Raw genomic sequence first — 19,328 nt, 5'->3', positions numbered from 1 at the left:
GGTGATTATGCCCATGAATTTCTAGGCAATAAATTCACCAAACAAAAAACAATTCACTGACTGAAAAATAGTGAATGTGTCCAACTGCACTTTCCACATACTCAAAGATGACAGATTCATTAGTGTGCAATAATGAAAATGGCATTATTTTCTTCATGTTGCATTACACTTTGTAGTTATTACCTAGAAAAATAATTCAATAAACACAAGCAGAAGCCTGCAAGAATGAGAATGGAGAAAAAAACCCACAGAAAACCATTATCTGCTGTTACAATCTTCTCTATAAATTGCTAGACTAAGACAATAAAATGAAAAAAGGCAGGCAGTACAGTCTTCTGTAGGTATACATGCTAGTGGACAGTCAGTTTTTTCACAGATGGGATTACACAGCATACAGCTCTAATGGCTGTTTCCTCAAAGTGCAACTTTGTGCATATTATACAAAAAAATTACTGGTATTGTTGTGAATCAGCCCAAGTCTGAGATTCTTTATAATGTTAATCCTTTTAGTCACTGGGACTTCCCAAGGAATGACATTCTGAACAGAGAATCATTTTGTTGTTCAATTTGACTTTCTCAATGAAAGGTTTGTTATTTGTTTTAGATAATTTTAAACTTACATGATTCTGTTTGTTTCAGACTTAATGAAGTCCTAAAAAGTAACATGAATTTTGTAGACTGAGTTAAGAAACAAAGCATATGGCACATACAGTATCACTGAAAAATATTCAAAATAAAATGTGGTCAGAATGCTATATGTACCTCTGGGTGGAGTTAGTTCAATCATGTTAATTTCACAGAAACCAACAGGGAAAATAGAAGGGGAAGTGGCATGGTAACAAAACCAATCAGACCCATCTGCTGCTTCTGAGCCATCAATCCCAATCATAAGATAGCCATCTGCTAAAACCTTTGTGAAGAAAAACAAAATTTGACATTAAATACCTTTAACTGTGTGATAAGGCTAGAAAGAAAACATGCCGTGTTTCAAAAGAGTAAAAAGTAACTCAATAATGGAAGCACACTTAGGAGGACATTCAATTACAACAAAACAAAAAGCCCCAAATCATACCCAGCTAAAACTGTGTAGCATTGTCAAATGTACTTTTGCTAACTGCAAAGTTATGAGAGGAACACTTTTGTCATCTCTAGATTATTTTTCTCGTGAACATCAGTTCTACTTCAAAAGTTTAGTAATTTGGTCTGCTCCTTAGCTTGCAAGGATATTCTGCACACCATGAATAAGAAAAGACTCAAAATGATAACCATGCTCCTCACTTGGAAGCTTAGCAATTTTGCTAAGCTACTTTTTACATTTCCTTCCTCTTTTAAAACAGATTTCAGATGGACAGGCTCCCTTTCAAACAACCTAGGAAAGAATCACAACCCCTAAAATCTCTTCATAGAGTTCTGCAAGTAAGCAAGATGAGGTTTCTCTTTCTGAACAGTTGCAAACCACTTCATCAAATTAGCAGAAGATTGTCCTACAAAATATCACGAGTGTATTATATTCTAAGTAAAGGTAAGGCTGATTTTCCAGAGATTCGAGTAGAAGTAGTAATAAAAAACATATATGAGCATATTCTTTCATCCGTTGTACACAAACAATTAATGGACAAATTCCATCAACATTCATTGTGTGCAACTGGATTTATTTTGGTTTTGAGCTTTGTTTCTAACCTAAAGTTAAGGAAAGGATTCCCATCTATCTATATATTTCTTTTCTTACCTTTCTAATAGTTGCCACACATATTGCTGAAAGGTTTAAGGGGTCTATAGCTTCCAATTTCATTCCTTCTTTAAACCATTCTCCAGCTGCATCAACCTCTTTTACCTAAAGAATCACATAACAGCACGAGAAGCTAAGCATCAGATAGGCCCAGGCAAAATAACCCCACACTGCCACAGCAACAGATGGAAACACCTGTTCTATCATCTCTGCTTATGTCAAGGGTGCCAAATTAGGTAAGTGCTTGAATAAAAGAGTAAGACTTGTGCTGGGCATATTTCCAGGACTTAAGTAGAGTCTCAGGTCTGTTTTATACACACCAGGAACTAAAAGTGCTCAATCCACTGAGAGAAAACAAGTGTTCCTGCTAGCAAACTCACCTTCATAAATAAATGTGAGGGTGCATCAAAATGTCCATCCTGTTTCTTTGTAATATCTGTAAGGAATAAGAATAATAGTACACAGTATTCAGAGGTTAAGAGAGTGGACTGTATCTTTTGTTTTTCATCTGTCAGCTAATAAACTGCAATCATTGCTGTGGGAGGCCCATAGAAAAATCTGGAGGACATAATCCATCTCTTTTCCTTATTGACTTCTACTGGAGATACCTTACAACCTCCTCATTTATGGCAAAATAAGCAATATCTACAAGACCACCCGATTATGTCACAAAACTGATACAAATATACATAGAGCTTTTGCAAAAAATTAGCATGTAAACTGCTTGGCACTATGTTATATATGTAAGTACAACTTCCTGTCATTTTTATATAATTATACATAATCACTTCAAATACACAGATATATCTATAGTTGGTTTTAGCTAACTGTTGAGTATTATTTTCCAAGGGGAATCCCTGGAGCTCTGTTACAACTATTATTTTTGGGAAGGAGCACTGTCCTTGAGTTCTCTACTCCTCAATTGTTTCAGTGAAAATTTGAGTGCTAGGAGAACTGAAGGTTTTCCTGAAAGGTTGCCTTGTGGAATGTTTTACAGAAGTTCTGTTTCTCACCAGGGACACAAGTTCCATGGAGCAGAGCACTACTAAAAAAACACTTTTTTTTTTTTGCTGAGAAATCATAACTATTTCAAATTATAAGTACTTTTGTATTTTAGATAACAGAGGCCTTAACTGTGTATCACCTATTAGAAAGTCACTTCACCTTCCCTGACCATCTCCAAATGCTCTCTAAAACATGTAAATCTTTCAGTACAAGAATAGTAGATAGTCCTTAAATATACAAGCAAAAAAAGAAATTGAGTTTCAAGTATCAAGGATACTTGTCCAAGGTGTATTGTACAAAAGAGACAAACATGAAGAAACTAGGTGTTTGTGGAGAAAGACTGTGTAATTCCACACATCGGAATGAAAAATGAGATGAAGTCAGACACCTCCACACCAATACCGCCCACAAAGACACCTCTAAACACCAACAAGCTTACCAGATCTTTTGAATCTGTGTCCTATACTTCGAGACCAACCAATATGATGAATGAGTGGGCTGTACATGTGGCACCAGAAGTCGTCAGTTTTGTCTTCACTCTCCTCATAGACCAGCCGTAAGCGCCCCCCGATGACGCTCTCCACCACCGCCACCCTCGTCCGACAGAGGTGTGTTTTGTCAACAACTTCTACTCTCATGGAAGCTTTGAATGGATACTGCATACTCTCAGACACCTTAAAAGTAACAGGAAAAGAAACAACCTTCTGTAAGAACATACTGTTTCTCCTTAGCTGCTTTCTGCTATTACAGTATCAATGCGCTTTTCATTGAATTCAAATACTTGTTAATCGACCTGCAGAAATGCCACCAGTGATGTGTCTTATTTCATTGTACATGGAGGAAAAATGACATGGGTCAGAACACTAAGCAGAATAGATCTTACAATGCTTTAACTGTATCAGTTACAGCCCCTAACAGTTCTCACATAGGCTACAGGGATTTTCCATTGACTTAATGGAAGATTTTTCAGTTGTTAAAAATGGATAAAATTATCTTGAGAAAATTACCTTTTTTAGCAAAAAAAAAAAATTTTTGCTTTGTCATCCACTCCAAATATAGCACTTAACAATAGGATTATGACTTTTTATTATAAAAGGCACAGAAAACAAGCCTTCAACATAACTAAAGGTGCCCACTGGCAAACATTTATTTCTTCATTAGATACCAAAATGAATGGAAGAGAATGGAAATGAATGTTTATCTGCCTTGTGACAAGACATGCTGCTTAAAGATCAGTATCTGTTACTTGCCATTTCCATTACAAACTCACCAAAGTGCTGAGGTCTTGCCAACTGAATTTGGCTTCCAGCTCAGCCAACTTTTAAATAGAACAACTGTAGAAAGTTTTCCAGTTTGTTTTTTGATATTACAGGCAATGTAAGACAAAAAATAAGTCTCATATTCCTACTAAAAGCTATGTGCTATCTCACAATATTAGTAAGGAAACCTACAGCACACAATACAGGCAGCTGCCACAAAGACACCGCACAGAGCAAAAAAAACCTAGTTCAGAGCAGATGAAAAATAAACATTTCAAAGTATGTACTTCACTGCACCTAGATATGTGCTATATTAATGCATTTTTAGTTTCTTGAAATAGTGCACGATAAAAATAATTCCTGAATTAGAAAAATCAGTTCTAATTTTTCTTACATATCACAGGGTAGCTTCTCAACACTTTTTTAAAATTGGGGTATTATAAAATGAAAATAAACTAATGTTTAAAGAAATTTACTCTGCTAGAGGAAACAGTTATACAAACACACAGTGACAAGTGCAGACAATAGCGATTCCAAGGAAAACTGTATTTAAGGGGAGAAACTACTATATCATCTGCACTATAAAAGGATTTAATGTGCCATGGTAAAGTACTTCAGTTGTTCACACTGTGCTGCAATTTTGTTCATAGTACATCATTGACATTGCATCAGCCTTACCTTCTGAGAAAAGTCAGGAGGAAGTGTTTTGGCACCAGTAAGTCGTTTCACTAGAAAAGCTTTCCAGTTTGTGTATTTGTGTTGGATGGCTGTTGCAAATGAAGGGGAAAAAATAAGCCACTGATTTTTAATTGTGTCCATTAAAGACAATATTAGAGTCTGGAATATGTAAAGAAGAAATCCCAGATGACTGTTAAAAAGCCTGGATGACAGTAATGACAAAAACCTCTTTAGAGAATGAATGCTACCCAAGATTAAGTTTATGGGTATGTCAGGGCAAAGGATTTAATAACAAAATATAAACAAAATCAGTGCACGTTCACATCACTGATTAGCTAACCATTTCCACCCTGATCTTAAAAACTAAGTCTCATCAGACTGGCTACTCCAAGAAACACTTTCAGCATCAGTCAAGTCCTTCTTTTTCCTAAAGTTTAAATTCTTTATTCATAACCGTTGGAAGAGTCGCTATGGTAAAAAAAAAAATTTTATATCTGGACCATGAGCAAATTTAGTTTAACAAAAAAAGACTTTGATATCAATCAGTAAGGTTACTGTTTACATACTTCGAGGAGGGACTAGCGGCTTCCCACTGGTTGCACACCAACCAACTGGGTGGATGTCAGACCCACAAATGTTGCACCAGAAGTCAAGACTTGAATCATTTTCAAAGCCTTCGTATCTTAGCAGAGCATTATAGCCTGAAAGAAAGCAATCCCATTAAAGAGACAAAAATGAAACAAGATGATAAAAAGTGTTACTATTTCCTAACAATCATAATATATATTATACTGGGGTTTTTTTAAACTTTTTTTTTTTTTTTACTTTTATTCTTATGAAACATTTCTGCATGTGATTAATGCACAGAATGGATTACTTTGATAAATGTCGAGGTGCTATCATGTAGAGTCAAGTTTTAATTAAAACTAATTCCTGAAATCTGAACTTTTAGAATTTATAAATAGGACAAAATAAATTATTTACCCATGGTATCTGCTTTTTCATATCTTCACTATTTGACCTTGAGCTTTTAAGCTTTTAACCAAGTGATGTGTGTAACAAGGCTTGAGAGCCATTATACAATTTCCTATCTCCTTATTCTGCACAGCTCTTACAGCACTCCGAGGCCCATATAAAAAAACACAGGTTACTGAAGGCACTATAAAGACATATATAACAATGATAGTGCCAAAACATAACCTATTGGCACAGCTCTGACAGCCTAAACAGTGTCAACATTTTACTAACCAAGTGCTCCCTTAATGCAGTTATTTTATTTTAATAATTTTAACTAAAAATTATTTACCTGCTAATTTTACAATTCCAGCTATCCAGAAGACTTTGGTAGGTAGGCTGCAGTCAGTGTTTGGAACCTCCACTCGCACTCCTTCTGAGATATCACCCCAACATGTCCCCATAGGTGCCTATCATTTAAGGTTGGAGGGAAAAAGCCACCAGTTCACATAAATAATTATTTTTTGTTATATCTATGTTTTATGAGTGACTTCAAAAGACAAAACCATCAATACACATGTTGAAACATAAGCATGTTTAAAAAGCATCAATGAAAACTGGTTTTGATTTGAAGCCCATGTGTAGTACTCTAATTATACACTATTATTACTGTATTTTCTAAAAAAAATAAAAAAAAATAAAAAAAAATTACAGGATTCCAGGTTTTAAAAACTGTGAAGTACAAGCACAAATTGCATAAACTCACAGGTCGGCTTAATTCTCCTATGTTTCAGCTAGGTGCAAGCTACTGATTTTTGTAAGAATGGCGTGACTACTCTGCAGTTCTACTTGCACGAAACTTGTGGTACTTTAAATTCATACCTGTACCAGAGAGATCTAATTCTTTACTTTCTGTAAATCAGAATCATTCCCCAAAAAAATGTCTGAAAGTTACTTCTTGAATCCATTCTAACTATTTATTACGGTGAAGTTTATCACCCACTGGTTCACATCCTCTCAGAGGAACAGACTTTTGTATCACCTGCAAGTGTTCATTTCTTCTAGCAAGCAAAAAGACTAGGAGGCTGAGGGACATCGTTTAAACAAACACCAAAAGGAAACACAGCTGGACTTCTCACACACCACCCTGAAAGGCTTAAGAGTAATGCAGCAGTAACAAGAAGACAGACAAGCTTGATGAACTAGTACAGTTCTGTGGAAACTGCAGAAAAATTACATATAGTTTGCTATCTCAACAAGAAAGTTTCTAACAGAGCATCATGAAAAGACAGTCAAAGATGGTATTGTAGAGATACCAGAAATTCACAGTGCTGAAGAACCTAAAACCTTGAAAGTTATATGGGTAACAACACAGAAAATGACTCATTCTACATTAAACATGAGACCACCAAGAAGTGCAAGTTTTAGATTTGGGGTAGTCTAGAACAACACTCATATAAATTCTAAGGTGTTCTGTGAAAAAATATTATCAGCTCAGGGAATATCCAGATATCACAGGGACAACTGAAGAGATCCTCTGGTTCTGTACCACAGTGGGCAAAGAGTGTTCTAACTCTATGTCTTCTTTTTATAAAGTTTTTTGCAACAGTGGCACTAGCTTCCAACTTCACAGAACTTTGGCTGAGAAACACAAGTGAAGAGATTTGGATTAATCCTGAATGACTGGAAATCACGATACTTGAATTTTGCTGGCATTCCAACTCAGAACACTAAAAGCCAAACTTCTCTTAAAAAAGGATACCCTTCATTAGGAGAAATATTTGAAGCTAAGCATGCCGATTAATACTAATTTTAACTATGAAAGGAAAAATGGGTTATTAAAATTATGCCAGTTTCTTGTTCTTGAAGCCTGGTCTCTTCAAGTTCTGCTATGTCCCATCTACACCAGTCTAGTCTGCAGAACTCTTTTCTGCCATCTGGCAGAGAAAAACAGAGCTTGAACAATGGTGGCTTATTTTCACACACCAAATATGCAGATACAGCTTCTTAATCAAGTCCTGTTACTTATTCACTATCATCTCTAAATTGACTTGTGTAGCTTTCAGGATTGAATTGAGGAAATAAACTTTTCAAATTGCATATTTTAGTAAATTTTGTTGTTTGTATAGAGATACAGATGAGGCCAAATAATTAAAAATACCAATGCTGAATAATTTCACAATCCAGCTGCACTTAATTGAAACGTATTTTACTGCCTGCTCATCTATTCAGTTGATTCAGAGAGAAAAAGTACATCAAAACACCTCTCACATCAACCAGTAACAGAAATGTCGTAATATTTTCCTTCTAGAAAGTGGATTGGTATAGAGGGAAATAGCAGAAAGTTAAATTTGTCCTTGTCTGTGAAAATATTGGTTCTGCTAGTTCTCCTACACCAATCCATATGGCTCACCCTTTAGAAGAAGAAAGCCATCCTGTGTAGCATCACTACTGAAATGCCAGGTAACATTAGTGTCCTGAAGTGATGGTTTACAGTATGCTTGGTACACTGCACCATCTTTTCCTTTTTCTCTCATTATGAATATTCTTAAGGAAGGAAGACTGATAAACAGGCTATAACAGCCATCTTCCTCCATGTCTTCTCTGTCTCCATCTGATTAATCAATCAATGTTTGCACAGTGCTTTGAAAAACTCAAAAAGCACTAAGTGTTAGGTCTTATGCATCTGCTGGCTGGGAGGGTAACTGAAGTCTGGATTGGCATAGTGCGAACTAGCAGAACCATAATTTACAGGTAAGAACAAATTTACCTTTCAGACTCATGACGAAGAGATCCACTTCATATCACTCCCAAACAAGGAAGATCTGCTTCATGGCTTCCTGCTCCAGGAGATGACCTGGGAGGGTTTATCTGTGAGCAGCAGCTGCCTTCTCTGCAAGGTAAGTTGTAATCAGAAAGGTCCTCTTTGACAGGGGCACCTAAAGGCTCAGTTTCCCCACCTGCCTAGCTGAACAAAGATCTTGTGGGTTAAATGAGCTCATGGCCTCTAAAACTCTTAGGGCTTCTGAAGGTTTTAGATGACACTGACATCACCACGATTTAAGACTTCAAACCTGAATTGGGATTTTAACGGCCAAGCGATGCTACCCACTCCTGAAATGTAAGGATACTATGCTGAAACCTCCTGTGTGAACAGTTCCCCCACAAAGAATAATGCCAGAGAAGACTGTGCAAAACTGTGGAAAATAAAAAGTTCAAAGCAAAGCACTGCCACCTAGTGTAAAACCCTGGAAATGCTCAGTTCGAGCAAACTTTTACCAAAAAGAACCAACACAATGTTACAGCCCAGAATAGAATTCAACTGGAAGAAAGACTGAACAATTCTTAAGTTCACGAATTGTACATCTCAATAGCAACAGAATGGAAACAAACAACTGCTATTAGTTGTCTATTAAGTTGTACATTAAGTAGTACTGAAAATAACTCAAAGCACTGTAGTCACTTTCATTTCTAGGAATGGTTTGAGCTACTAAAAGCAAATATAGGAAAAAAAGTAAGAAAACTGTTTAAATAAAAGGAAATGGGAATGCAGGTTAACAATGAGCACAATTTATGTCACTAAGCTATGATACTATATTATAAACATTAAATTAGGACTTTCCTTCATTGCACCAGCTACTGCTGTGTCTGATAAATGGAATTTTGCAAGTAAAAGCTGTAAGGTGTACAAACTAATTTTGACTTTATCACAGGCTTCCTGTATGACAAAGGAAAGCAGCTTCCCTGCTTCAGTTTACTGAACTATAAAGCAGGTGAGCACGGTTGTACCACGGCTCATGGATTTCCTTAGTGGTACTCGACACCGACATCTGGAATAAAGGTAACAGGGAAGTACAACAGCCACATTAAGGGCACCAAAAGACTTTGAAATGAATTCTTCTCTTACAGAGAAAGAGATATAATTTAAATATTTGAATGTTTTATTTCTCAAACACAACTGGTTTAAGTTGAAGAGGAAAGAACTCAGTCAAAAAAAAACACTTCATCTGGGAAAATGGCATCAAACCTGAAACATGCCAGGTTATTACAAAAATAATCAGTAAGCCAAATCACACAACTTTTACCTCCCTTAAATTTTCTTTAATATTGAGCCTAATGTTCCCTATCGAATGCCTATGCAGACACACCCAGTATAACCAGATTTGTATTTTATCTAATAACAAATTTAAAGGTAGATGTTTAGAATTTACAATAAGATCATAACTTCTGTTTTGAACAGAATAAGCTTTACAGAGTCATTCTCACAGACACACAAGTGTGCATGGAATCAATCATATGGATGATAAACACATTGATTAATACCAGCTTTTACAAAACAAAGCAATATAGTACACAGAAAACACAACAATACTCTCTCCAGACAGACAAAGAGTATTGTTTCTTTTAGTTATCAATAGAGCGTGAGAGAGTAAAGGATCTAACAAGAGATTACTGATGTGTTTTCAGGTTGACTGGTTCAAATAATATATTTTTAAAATAATTATAGCAAAACTGAATGCAAATCCCACCCTTGTAACTCTAACAAACACAGAAGTAGACGTCTTCAAAGGAAATGACAGGAGCTGCATTTTACATGTATATAAAAGGAAAACAGGGACAGAAAACAAACAACATTCTTTCTTAGTAGAACTGTTGTCATGTAGCTTGTGATAATATTCAAGGTGAAATATGAACAGTAGTGTTGTAGCTGTTCATATTATTGCTGTACCATACAACTTAATGAAGAATTAATAAAGGAAGATAACTCCTTTTAAGATGGAATGTCAGAGCATAATTTACAAGTGCCCTAACTATTGCAGTGTTTCCTAATTAAGGATGCCATGCAGCATGGAGCATTTGTTGTTATAGTACAGCACACGTTATCAAAAAATACCTTTTGATATGTCCTTATGAAAATACTTATTATAGCATGCATGTAACTGTGAAAGCAAAGCACAAACATGCTTACTTAAGCACATGGAATTTGATACAAATTCAGGAAGCTATGCTAATGCAAGGCTCTGTTCTGGGCAATAGTTAAGGCCTCTAAGCATAAAGGGTGCTATTCAGAAAGTGCCAACTGCCAAGAGCCCTCAACTCCTACTGATTTATGAGTTGACAGGGCTCAGCATGAACTCCAGAACTGGACAGAAAATGTCCCTTTTCTCCCTTATGGACAACTTCCATGAAACAAAATATTTGATTGCAATTTTTGTCAGATAATTTTGAGCAAAATAAAAAACTTTTGTAAGAAGGAACATTTAACTTCCCAGAAAAACCTTGTCAGAAAGTTTTTACTTAAGACACAAAATATTGACAGTTTTTTAACAAGATCTAATAATTTGTTTAACAAACACTAAAAGAGATGTCACTAAATATTTTTCTCATCCTCTAATTACACTCTGTAATAACTGAAGATTTTCTGTTTCTCTAAGGAGAAAGCTGACCTCTAAGTTCAGTTTTATAAAAAGCCTTCATTTTCTTCTATTTCTACACTACCTGCCAGCACCACTGACATGGAGAATCTGAATAAAAACTAAGGAAAAAAATCCCAAATCCAAATAGGTAAACAAAAGATCAGTTTAACATCATGGAGCAAGCCTGACTCCATCCAAAAGCCTTAACTTGCTCTAATATTGCATGACCTGGTTGGTTTAATACTCCAGTGCTTTCAATATTTTTTACAGATTGAATGTGATTCTTGTTTATGAGAGCATGTATGATGATAGTAACTGATAGTTTACAGAATGCTTTTAAGGGACAGATAAAACCAAATGTACCTATCTAAAAAGTAGTCACACCCACACAGTTCACTAAATAAGTTTTGCAGTCCAAGGCCATGGAGCATATTTGGGAATTCAAGAACTAACATGGCACACTCACACACACACACACACGATGATAGCAGGTATTGAAAGAGACTTACGTGTTTGAAACAGGTAACAGGAGCTGCTGTAAAGCTATTGCTGTTGATGTAGTTACCCCAGCTGAAACCTTCCACAGGGACAGCTGCTAAGAGAAAGTTTTTTTTTTATTTAGGAAGCTTCTAATGAGCCACAAATCTTGTATTACCAAGAATTCCTTTCAGTTTTGTTGATATGCCATTACCTGCTTTAGTCTTTGCCTGGTTTTGTAAAGTTGCTTGGTACTGAGCATATGCTGCTAATTTAGCCACTAGGGGTTGTTTTTGTAGGACTTTAGCCTTCTTTGTTGGAGGTTTACCCTAAAATGGAAAAAACTTAAGTAAATAAAATCTTTCCAAACTCACATCAGGAAATTTCCACAGGTCTGTAGCATATCTCTGGTACATTTAATTAAAATCAGAACAACACAGAATGGAAGTCAACTAAGTATCACAAAACTACATGTAATATTAAACAAATGTAAAAACCAGCAGCAAAGAATGTCCAAAAGATGATTTTTGTACTAGTATTCCAACTTGAACAGCATTATAGATTCATTGTTGTTTACCTGAAAAACAGATATCTTGTAAAAGTAGGTCAAAAGCACTTTTATTCTCATTTATACTAATGCAATTTCTTGGCATTTTTTGCAATGCAGTTGATATAGAATAGAATGATATTTCTTGACATTTCTCTTTTCTTGAATGTTACAAATACACTTTCATGCTTTTTACAATTAATATTTTAAGTGAATGGACCAAACATTTTGCTAATCTGTATAGTTAAGAAAACCCTCAAAACCCAAGCCACATCAATTCTAAATAAACCTTTTTGCTCTCTAAAGCAGGAAAATATCGTGGCTATGAGGCGCATGGAATTTCAAGCCACTACATATGTAGACTGATTTTTTTTTCTGCTTTTTTGCCCATAGAAGGGCCACTGCAGCAGAACTGAAAGGAGTCAGAATTCTCTGTCCCCTGAGAAACTTTTGCTGAGCCAAGTAATAAGTTCACGACTGACACAGTTTTGAGTTTTGGCCTACAAAATCGCTTGCGTGAAAACTTCGATGCGTTTAAAATCTTGACTTATCTTAAAACATCATGCAAGTTTCACAAACACAGACAACAATAAGGATATAAAGAAAATGGTGTCTGTACCGCTACCTGAAGCCTGGCCAGAATGCTGGCCTTCTTGGAGTTGGATGAATAGCTTCTAGAGCATGACACACTGCAGAAGCGTTTTGTTTTAGAGTAAAAAGCGTCACGGACACCAACCATTCCACACATCTCGCATGTAGCTAGTCAGAAGACAGGAAAAGCCAAAGGTCAAGAGTGTAATAAAGACCTCTGTAAAAGTTCAGAACAAAGATGACCTAAGGAAGGTCCTGTAGGTGGGCACCACCAAACAGTTTCTGAGTTTTTGACCCTGAAGATAAGTAGCTGAAAGTAACACCACCCACAAATGTCAGTGAAACACTAAGAACCTCAAGTTCACTGGTGAAAGGGTGTCTCCTCTCTGCCCCCCAATTTCACCTCTGGTAGAAGTGAATAAGTCAGCTAAATCAGCTAAAGCCCACTTCAGTGTTTTCACAGTTCTCAAGGAAATGTCTGCTTTTACTCTGTGCCTGCCAATCTCAATTTCCTCTAAATATATAAAATACTTCCAACCTGAAATAAAACCAGATCAACTTTCTGAATCATAAATTAGTACACCCAAAGTACCCCAGCCCACCAATATTCCCTTCTAGATGGAATAACACAGTTAAAAGGTTCATAGCATCACCCACTGAGATGTTCCATGCTGAGAAAGCATTTGTGACCAACTTATGCTAATGACACGATAGCAAGATTCTATCCAGAGAGAGAGAGCTTTATTAATCATTAATGATTTTGGCTAAAATACTTATTCCCTAATGATAAAAGCAATCTTCCCACCGTGGCTCCTCCCCGCTTCCTCTGATGGCTCCCCCCCCCCCCCCCCCCCTTTTTTTTTTTTACAGTATATTCTAGCTCACAGGGAACTGGTATTAACAGACTTTATACAGGAACAGTAATAAAGTTTTCCTAGCACACAAAGAAGCATATTTTAATACATAGTAGCTATAATATTAAGGGTAGAGAGAGTATATGGCCAAACATAGAAAGCACACTGACATTTTCCTCAAAGCTCAAAGAATAAAAGCAATGTACATGAGAACACACACATGCATGTGCATATTTAACACACATTTGACAGGATGGCAGATGTTCCCAAACTATTTCTTTCCTGACAGTGAGATACAAAATCTGTCTCGTTTCAGTTCAGCAAGACCCAAACAATTCCCCTTCCTCCAAACAAACCAACCCAACCCAAACCCTCCAGCTGTTTTGGTCCCTTTTCAGTTGGGAAAAAGTTGGGATTGGACCCTCTCAACTCACAGCACAGGCTATAAAACAAAGATCAAACTCTCTGTACTCATGCTCTGCATACTCACCCATGCCAGATTTGCCATCTGGATAAGTATAGACCTGTCCATTGTTCTTTATAATTGGGAGACTGGATGGTAAAGGAGCAACCTCCTCTTCACTCTCATCTGAACTGGAGCTGCTGCTGGTGTCCTCGCTACAACTATCATAGCCGTCAAACATCCCGAAAGAATCGCGTCGTCTCCTGTCTGCTCGGGAAGTGTCTTCTGCCTAAAAACAACAGGAAAAACCACAAACAACAAAAAGCCAAAATAGCAGAGCATTCTCAATGCAAATATTTCAATGTCAAGCTTAAAAACTTTCAGAGGTCAAAGCCTTCAGAAGTAGACATACTAACAAACTGCTCTACCAGCTCAGATATGAGCCACACATTGCCAATTAAATTAGTATTGGTACAGTCAAAATCAGCCAATTTCTGGTACTGTGACATAAAGGAAGACAAATCTATCTCATGATCCACTGAGAATACACAGTAGCTCTCCATACATATCTTTTTCTTGGTATCTTCAGAGTTCATTAAGCCTGATGTGCTGAATAATGACAGCCACACAGATCTTATATGCAAATGAGCACATTCCAGATGGCTGCAGCCACTTTCACTAAAATTCATTCATTAGAGAAAGCTGGGCAGAGAAAAGACAGTTCAGCCAAGAGGGCACTCAGAGCACAGGAACAGAAACGAGTGTATCCCTGCTCTCAGTGGCTTGTGGGGTTATCAGTAAATCCCTCAGCTCCTCACGTGTGGAACAGGAACACCTCTCTACCTCGCAGGGACGCTCGCAGGATTAACACACCAACAATTATGAAGAGCTCAGTTACTATGGCAATGGGGTCTGTATAAATGCTAAAAGATAGAAAGGTGACTAATTTGACACTGTCACATAATAAAACTTGTTACATAATAGCTTTCCTATAATCAAAAAAATCTGAGGTCAAATAAAAACATACAGTTCTGAAGAACACATAACAGTTAAGCAATTTCCAGTAAAAACATTAAAGTATAAACAACTGATTAACACATTTTTTTCTGATGCACAGCCAATACATGCTTTTTAATACAATGACAATTTTCATTTTATTAATACCTTACACAGCTCTACTGAAACAAGGCTACTGCTACATGAGCTGCTCTCATTAAACTAGAAAAAAAAAATTAAAACATTTGAAAGTATTTCCAGTATTAACTAAGTTTAAGAGGAAATAACAGATAAAAAAGACAAAGAAAAATTCTACTATTAAAGCACAAGTTAGGAGAATGAAGTACAGCCAAGAAAAGAGAAAAATATTAAGAAATCCTTTGCCTCTACTTCCTTTTTAAAGAGCTAATTTGATTTAAGAGTCATTGCAGACTGAAAATTAATAATATATGATCGGACTTTTCCTTCCTAAATTGCATTTGGATTCATAGCTTTAAGATTTCATCACAGTAATTCCCCAAATCCCTCTCCTAGAGAGCAAATGCCTGAACATCTTTATTGTTGGATCTCATCTGAGCCTCTTTCTGCCATGCTAGCCCTTTATTATAATATTCTCTGTCCTCCTTTGCAATCTGACTAAATCCTATTATGGTAAGATTTCCTTGTAGTTAGAAGGGAAAACTGATTTCCACACTGACCCAATCCTAGCATCCAATTAAAAAAAAAAAAAAAAAACCACCCACAAAACCCAGTAAGCACAAAAGGTTATACAAGAAGGTAAAGAAATTTAAAACATTTAAAGCAGCTCTAAAACCAAACAACAACAAAAAACCCAGCACAATGTTAATTATGCACACAACTCAAAATTATATTAAACCAATTAAAACTTGACAGGGCATAACTTGACAGCTCCTTGAAGGAACTGACATCTGCCTGAAGTAGCAATCAGAGGGAAAACTGAGCAATGGCAGGAGAAAACCTAGTCCTGACCTGCACAGGTACCAAGTCTTACCTGTACACTATTACTGATGCTATGAGCCAACAAGATGCAAGATCAGTTATTTGTTTGTGTGTGCACGTGTGTGTAGATTAAGGCAGAAGTTGAGCACAATGTTGCCATGGCTACAGTGTTCTGTGAACAGTGCCAGGAATTCACAGATTAGAACACCAAGACTAAGCATCTTCCTCAGGATTTCATGAACTCCTTAACATCTCACAGTATTTAACTTTCTTTCACCACATTCTCTGCTAAGAAATGCAATTCAATACCATAATAACCATTCTTAACCAGAACACCACGTGATGCCTTCTAGTATTAGGGGTAGATACTAGTGGTGTTTCAGAGCCCACAGGCAAGATCTCCTTCCTCCTTCACTCATCCCCATAAATCAGCTGATCTAACTCCACTAAGAGGTTAGGGCTCCATCCCAGTAAAGGAGGACTTCAGGCCTCCAGTGGAGGCTGCAGTACAAGACAGCCTCAGGACTTCTCCATTCCAGAGTGGAGAACTCTGGACCCACACGGCAGCTCTGCTTGGCCCTTTGCTGGCAGAGGTGTGAAATGCTGCAGCAGCTCAGCGGGGAAAGAGGTGCAGCCCATTCCCAGTCCCTCCAACACCCAACACTCCAGCAGAGAAACCCCAGAGCCAGCACTGCTGCCCCTGCACGGGAAGGTGACAGCAGGACCAGGCAGCTGGAGGGCCAGTGGCAGGGATGGGAGGACAGGCTGCTCTAGGCAAGCTGAAGCACGATGCAAGATTACAATCACAGAAGCCACAATAGCACAGTTGGCTCTTCTTTTTTTGTTCTTCTTTTGCATCACATATATTTAGAACCTCAATATTACTGCCAAGCCCTCTTTGCCAAAATATCCACAGATGAGAAAGAAAATATTTTCAGTTTCTATATGGGAAGCTGGGCGCTCTGCTAAGAAAATCATTTTTCAGCCTTGTCCAAGTTCCTAAATAGCAATCATCAAGTTCATGATGTTTAAAAGCACTGTGAAAATAAGTCTCATGTCACCTTCCCATTTACCTTATATTTGGCCAAATTGTCCTCGTTCAAGTTATGAATGATTCAAACCAGAGGCTTAGGTTATTGGTTTTTTTACAGGTAATTCTTTTTTTTACAGCATTTTACTGTAGTTTTCACAAAATGTTTTTATCCAAGCCTCTCTCAGAAGATAACCATGTTTACCAGAGAATTCATGTAGGACACTCTTAACGTTAATTTACAGTTATCTGGATGGTAATTCCAGGGAAACTACTCAAAATACATTCTGTGAGACTTAGGGTACAGTTTTGCAACAAAAAAATACCAAGTCCTTTGTGCACAGAAGTAGGTGGAAGTTAAGGAAGGTGATATGCAAATACCTATGCTGGAATTTTTCTGAAGCAGATCAAGGCATTTCTATTTTGACAATAAACAGCACTAAGGTTCTTTTTTAACCCATGTTGAAACACAGCATTTGTAGAAGCAAGTGAACAACACGTGGAATCTCTGATAACCCTTCCTGTAGAACTCAGGTGGAGTTTGCAAAAGAACAGGATCTCTAACATCCAAAACAGAAAAAAGTTGGGGGACCAGTCTGAGCTCAAAGGTCAAAACCAGCATCCTTACTAAAAGAACAATATATGCCTCAAACAGAACCATGACTAAGATAAAGCAGCTGCTTTGGGAGCAGCAGCCTGCAGCTCCTGCTGAGTTCTTGGAAGCAATGAGCAGCACCACGTCCTAGCATCTGACAAAGCAGCAGCTAAGCACAGCAGCTACAGGACCTCTATGCATGGAAGCCTCAGAAAGCACAGCTTACTGCCCTCCAAGGTGTTCCTACCCAATTCTGAGATACTGTCCATAAGAATGCAGTCCTTCACTCAAAAAAGTAACCACTGACTAACAATACTAATAACATAACCTAAAACTACAACCATAGTAAAATTAATCCTTGTTTCACAACATAGGCATAAAAGAAAAAAATCCAAACAACTTTCCTACTCTTAGAAGCCAGATTTAGCATGAAAAACCATGCTGAGGAGGTTGTCCTTTCCTCCAAACTGAACCAGATTAGTGCTCTCCATGTTCTAACAAATGAGGGAATAGCATCCTGCCCATCTGCATAACATGCTTTGAGCAGGAGTCTGGCTTACTATAGAATGTAGAACCTCCCAGCTGGTTAACACCAAAAGAGCAGTTACTTCAGTGACTCCACTGCTAGTAGAGACCCTACTGTACATTAAGCAGAAGCAATGCACAAACAAAAGAAGATGAAATTTTAGGCATACTGGCTGAGGCTTATTTTCCTAATGAGATTACTAGTTCCTCAACAGGGAAGATCTGTAGACAGAGCAATACAAAGTGTACGGTAAGCAGGACTGGCAAATAACTATGTACAACTACTTGCTTGGGGGTTTTCTTGCATACTTTTCTTTACTGAAGGGATGGGTGGAGAAAGGAACTCCTAAGAACTGCTTTCTTATTCTGCCCAACTTCCCATTTTCCTGTTCTTCCCCTCCTCCCCGTGAATACTTGGCAACAATGTACTTTAAAGAAAGACTCTTAATTAACCATTACACAAGGCAAATAGTATGATAAAAGAATAGAGTTAAGGAAACCGGTTTCCCTAAATGCAGGAAGGCAACTCTAAACAAATACAAAAAATAATGAGTTTCTCTCACTTTTAGCAGTCTTATATAATACATACAGCTGAACTTGCTCAGAATGTTATAGCATACATTCTCTGAGTATTAGTAACTGCTCTCAGCATAAAGAATTGGTCACAAAGGATGAACAATGCATTGCCAAAACACAAAACATGACCATTTAATGTTAATTAGACATCAAATACTTACTCAGGAAATTGCTTTAGTGTTTTGATGAAGACTATGCTCAAGTATTGGCAAAATTTATGAGAAAGCATTCTGAAGGTGAAAGCTTGCTACAAAAAATACCCTGTTATTAAGTAACCAAACTTCTTGCCCCTGAATAAGCACATTCTGACCAAAGGAGGACTATCCAAAACAGTCACAGAAAGGTTTCAAACCACTCAAAACAGTTGTTCCTACTGAGTCAACGTGGTGCTTGGATTCAGAAATGCAGCAATTTAGAGCTTTGAGTACAAGGGCTGCAGCTCAACAAAGGCCTACCAGCATCCACACAGATCAGCATCACTTCCCACACCCAGATCTAGCCCCCAGAAACATGTCAGAAGGATGGACAGATGGTACTGGAGGCTAAGGTCAACAAAAAGGTCACCACAACCTTCAAGACAAGGCTTGGAGATAAGACACATTGACTTTAATCACATACCCTTAGCACATCGTGCAGTTCCCAAGGAGTGTTTCCAAGTTGGTATTACATTTGATTCACAGCTTTTGTCTGCTAAGGTTCATTAGTGTTCTATACTGCAAGCTTAGTTTTTGC

General features: G+C 37.3%; 1 protein-coding gene across 1 annotated transcript; it reads right to left on the bottom strand.

The window, feature by feature from the left end:
* Positions 1–710: 710 nt before the first annotated feature.
* MBTD1 (mbt domain containing 1) lies at positions 711–17,347 on the bottom strand (the record flags this gene model as incomplete). The annotated part of the gene is made up of 12 exons (XM_008937177.1): positions 17,282–17,347; positions 14,002–14,203; positions 12,692–12,825; positions 11,734–11,848; positions 11,552–11,634; positions 5,978–6,095; positions 5,238–5,372; positions 4,672–4,760; positions 3,174–3,408; positions 2,110–2,165; positions 1,730–1,834; positions 711–910 (listed from the first exon to the last, which is right to left on the bottom strand). Coding segments are annotated over exons 2-12 (1,424 nt in total), but the record flags the coding sequence as incomplete, so codon positions are not given.
* Positions 17,348–19,328: the final 1,981 nt, after the last annotated feature.

The sequence above is a fragment of the Merops nubicus genome, unplaced genomic scaffold (genome assembly GCF_000691845.1).
Source record: "Merops nubicus isolate BGI_N331 unplaced genomic scaffold, ASM69184v1 scaffold32733, whole genome shotgun sequence".
NCBI lineage: Eukaryota > Metazoa > Chordata > Aves > Coraciiformes > Meropidae > Merops > Merops nubicus.
Note: the sequence above shows the minus strand (reverse complement) of the source record. Positions and strands in the feature narration are given on the sequence as shown.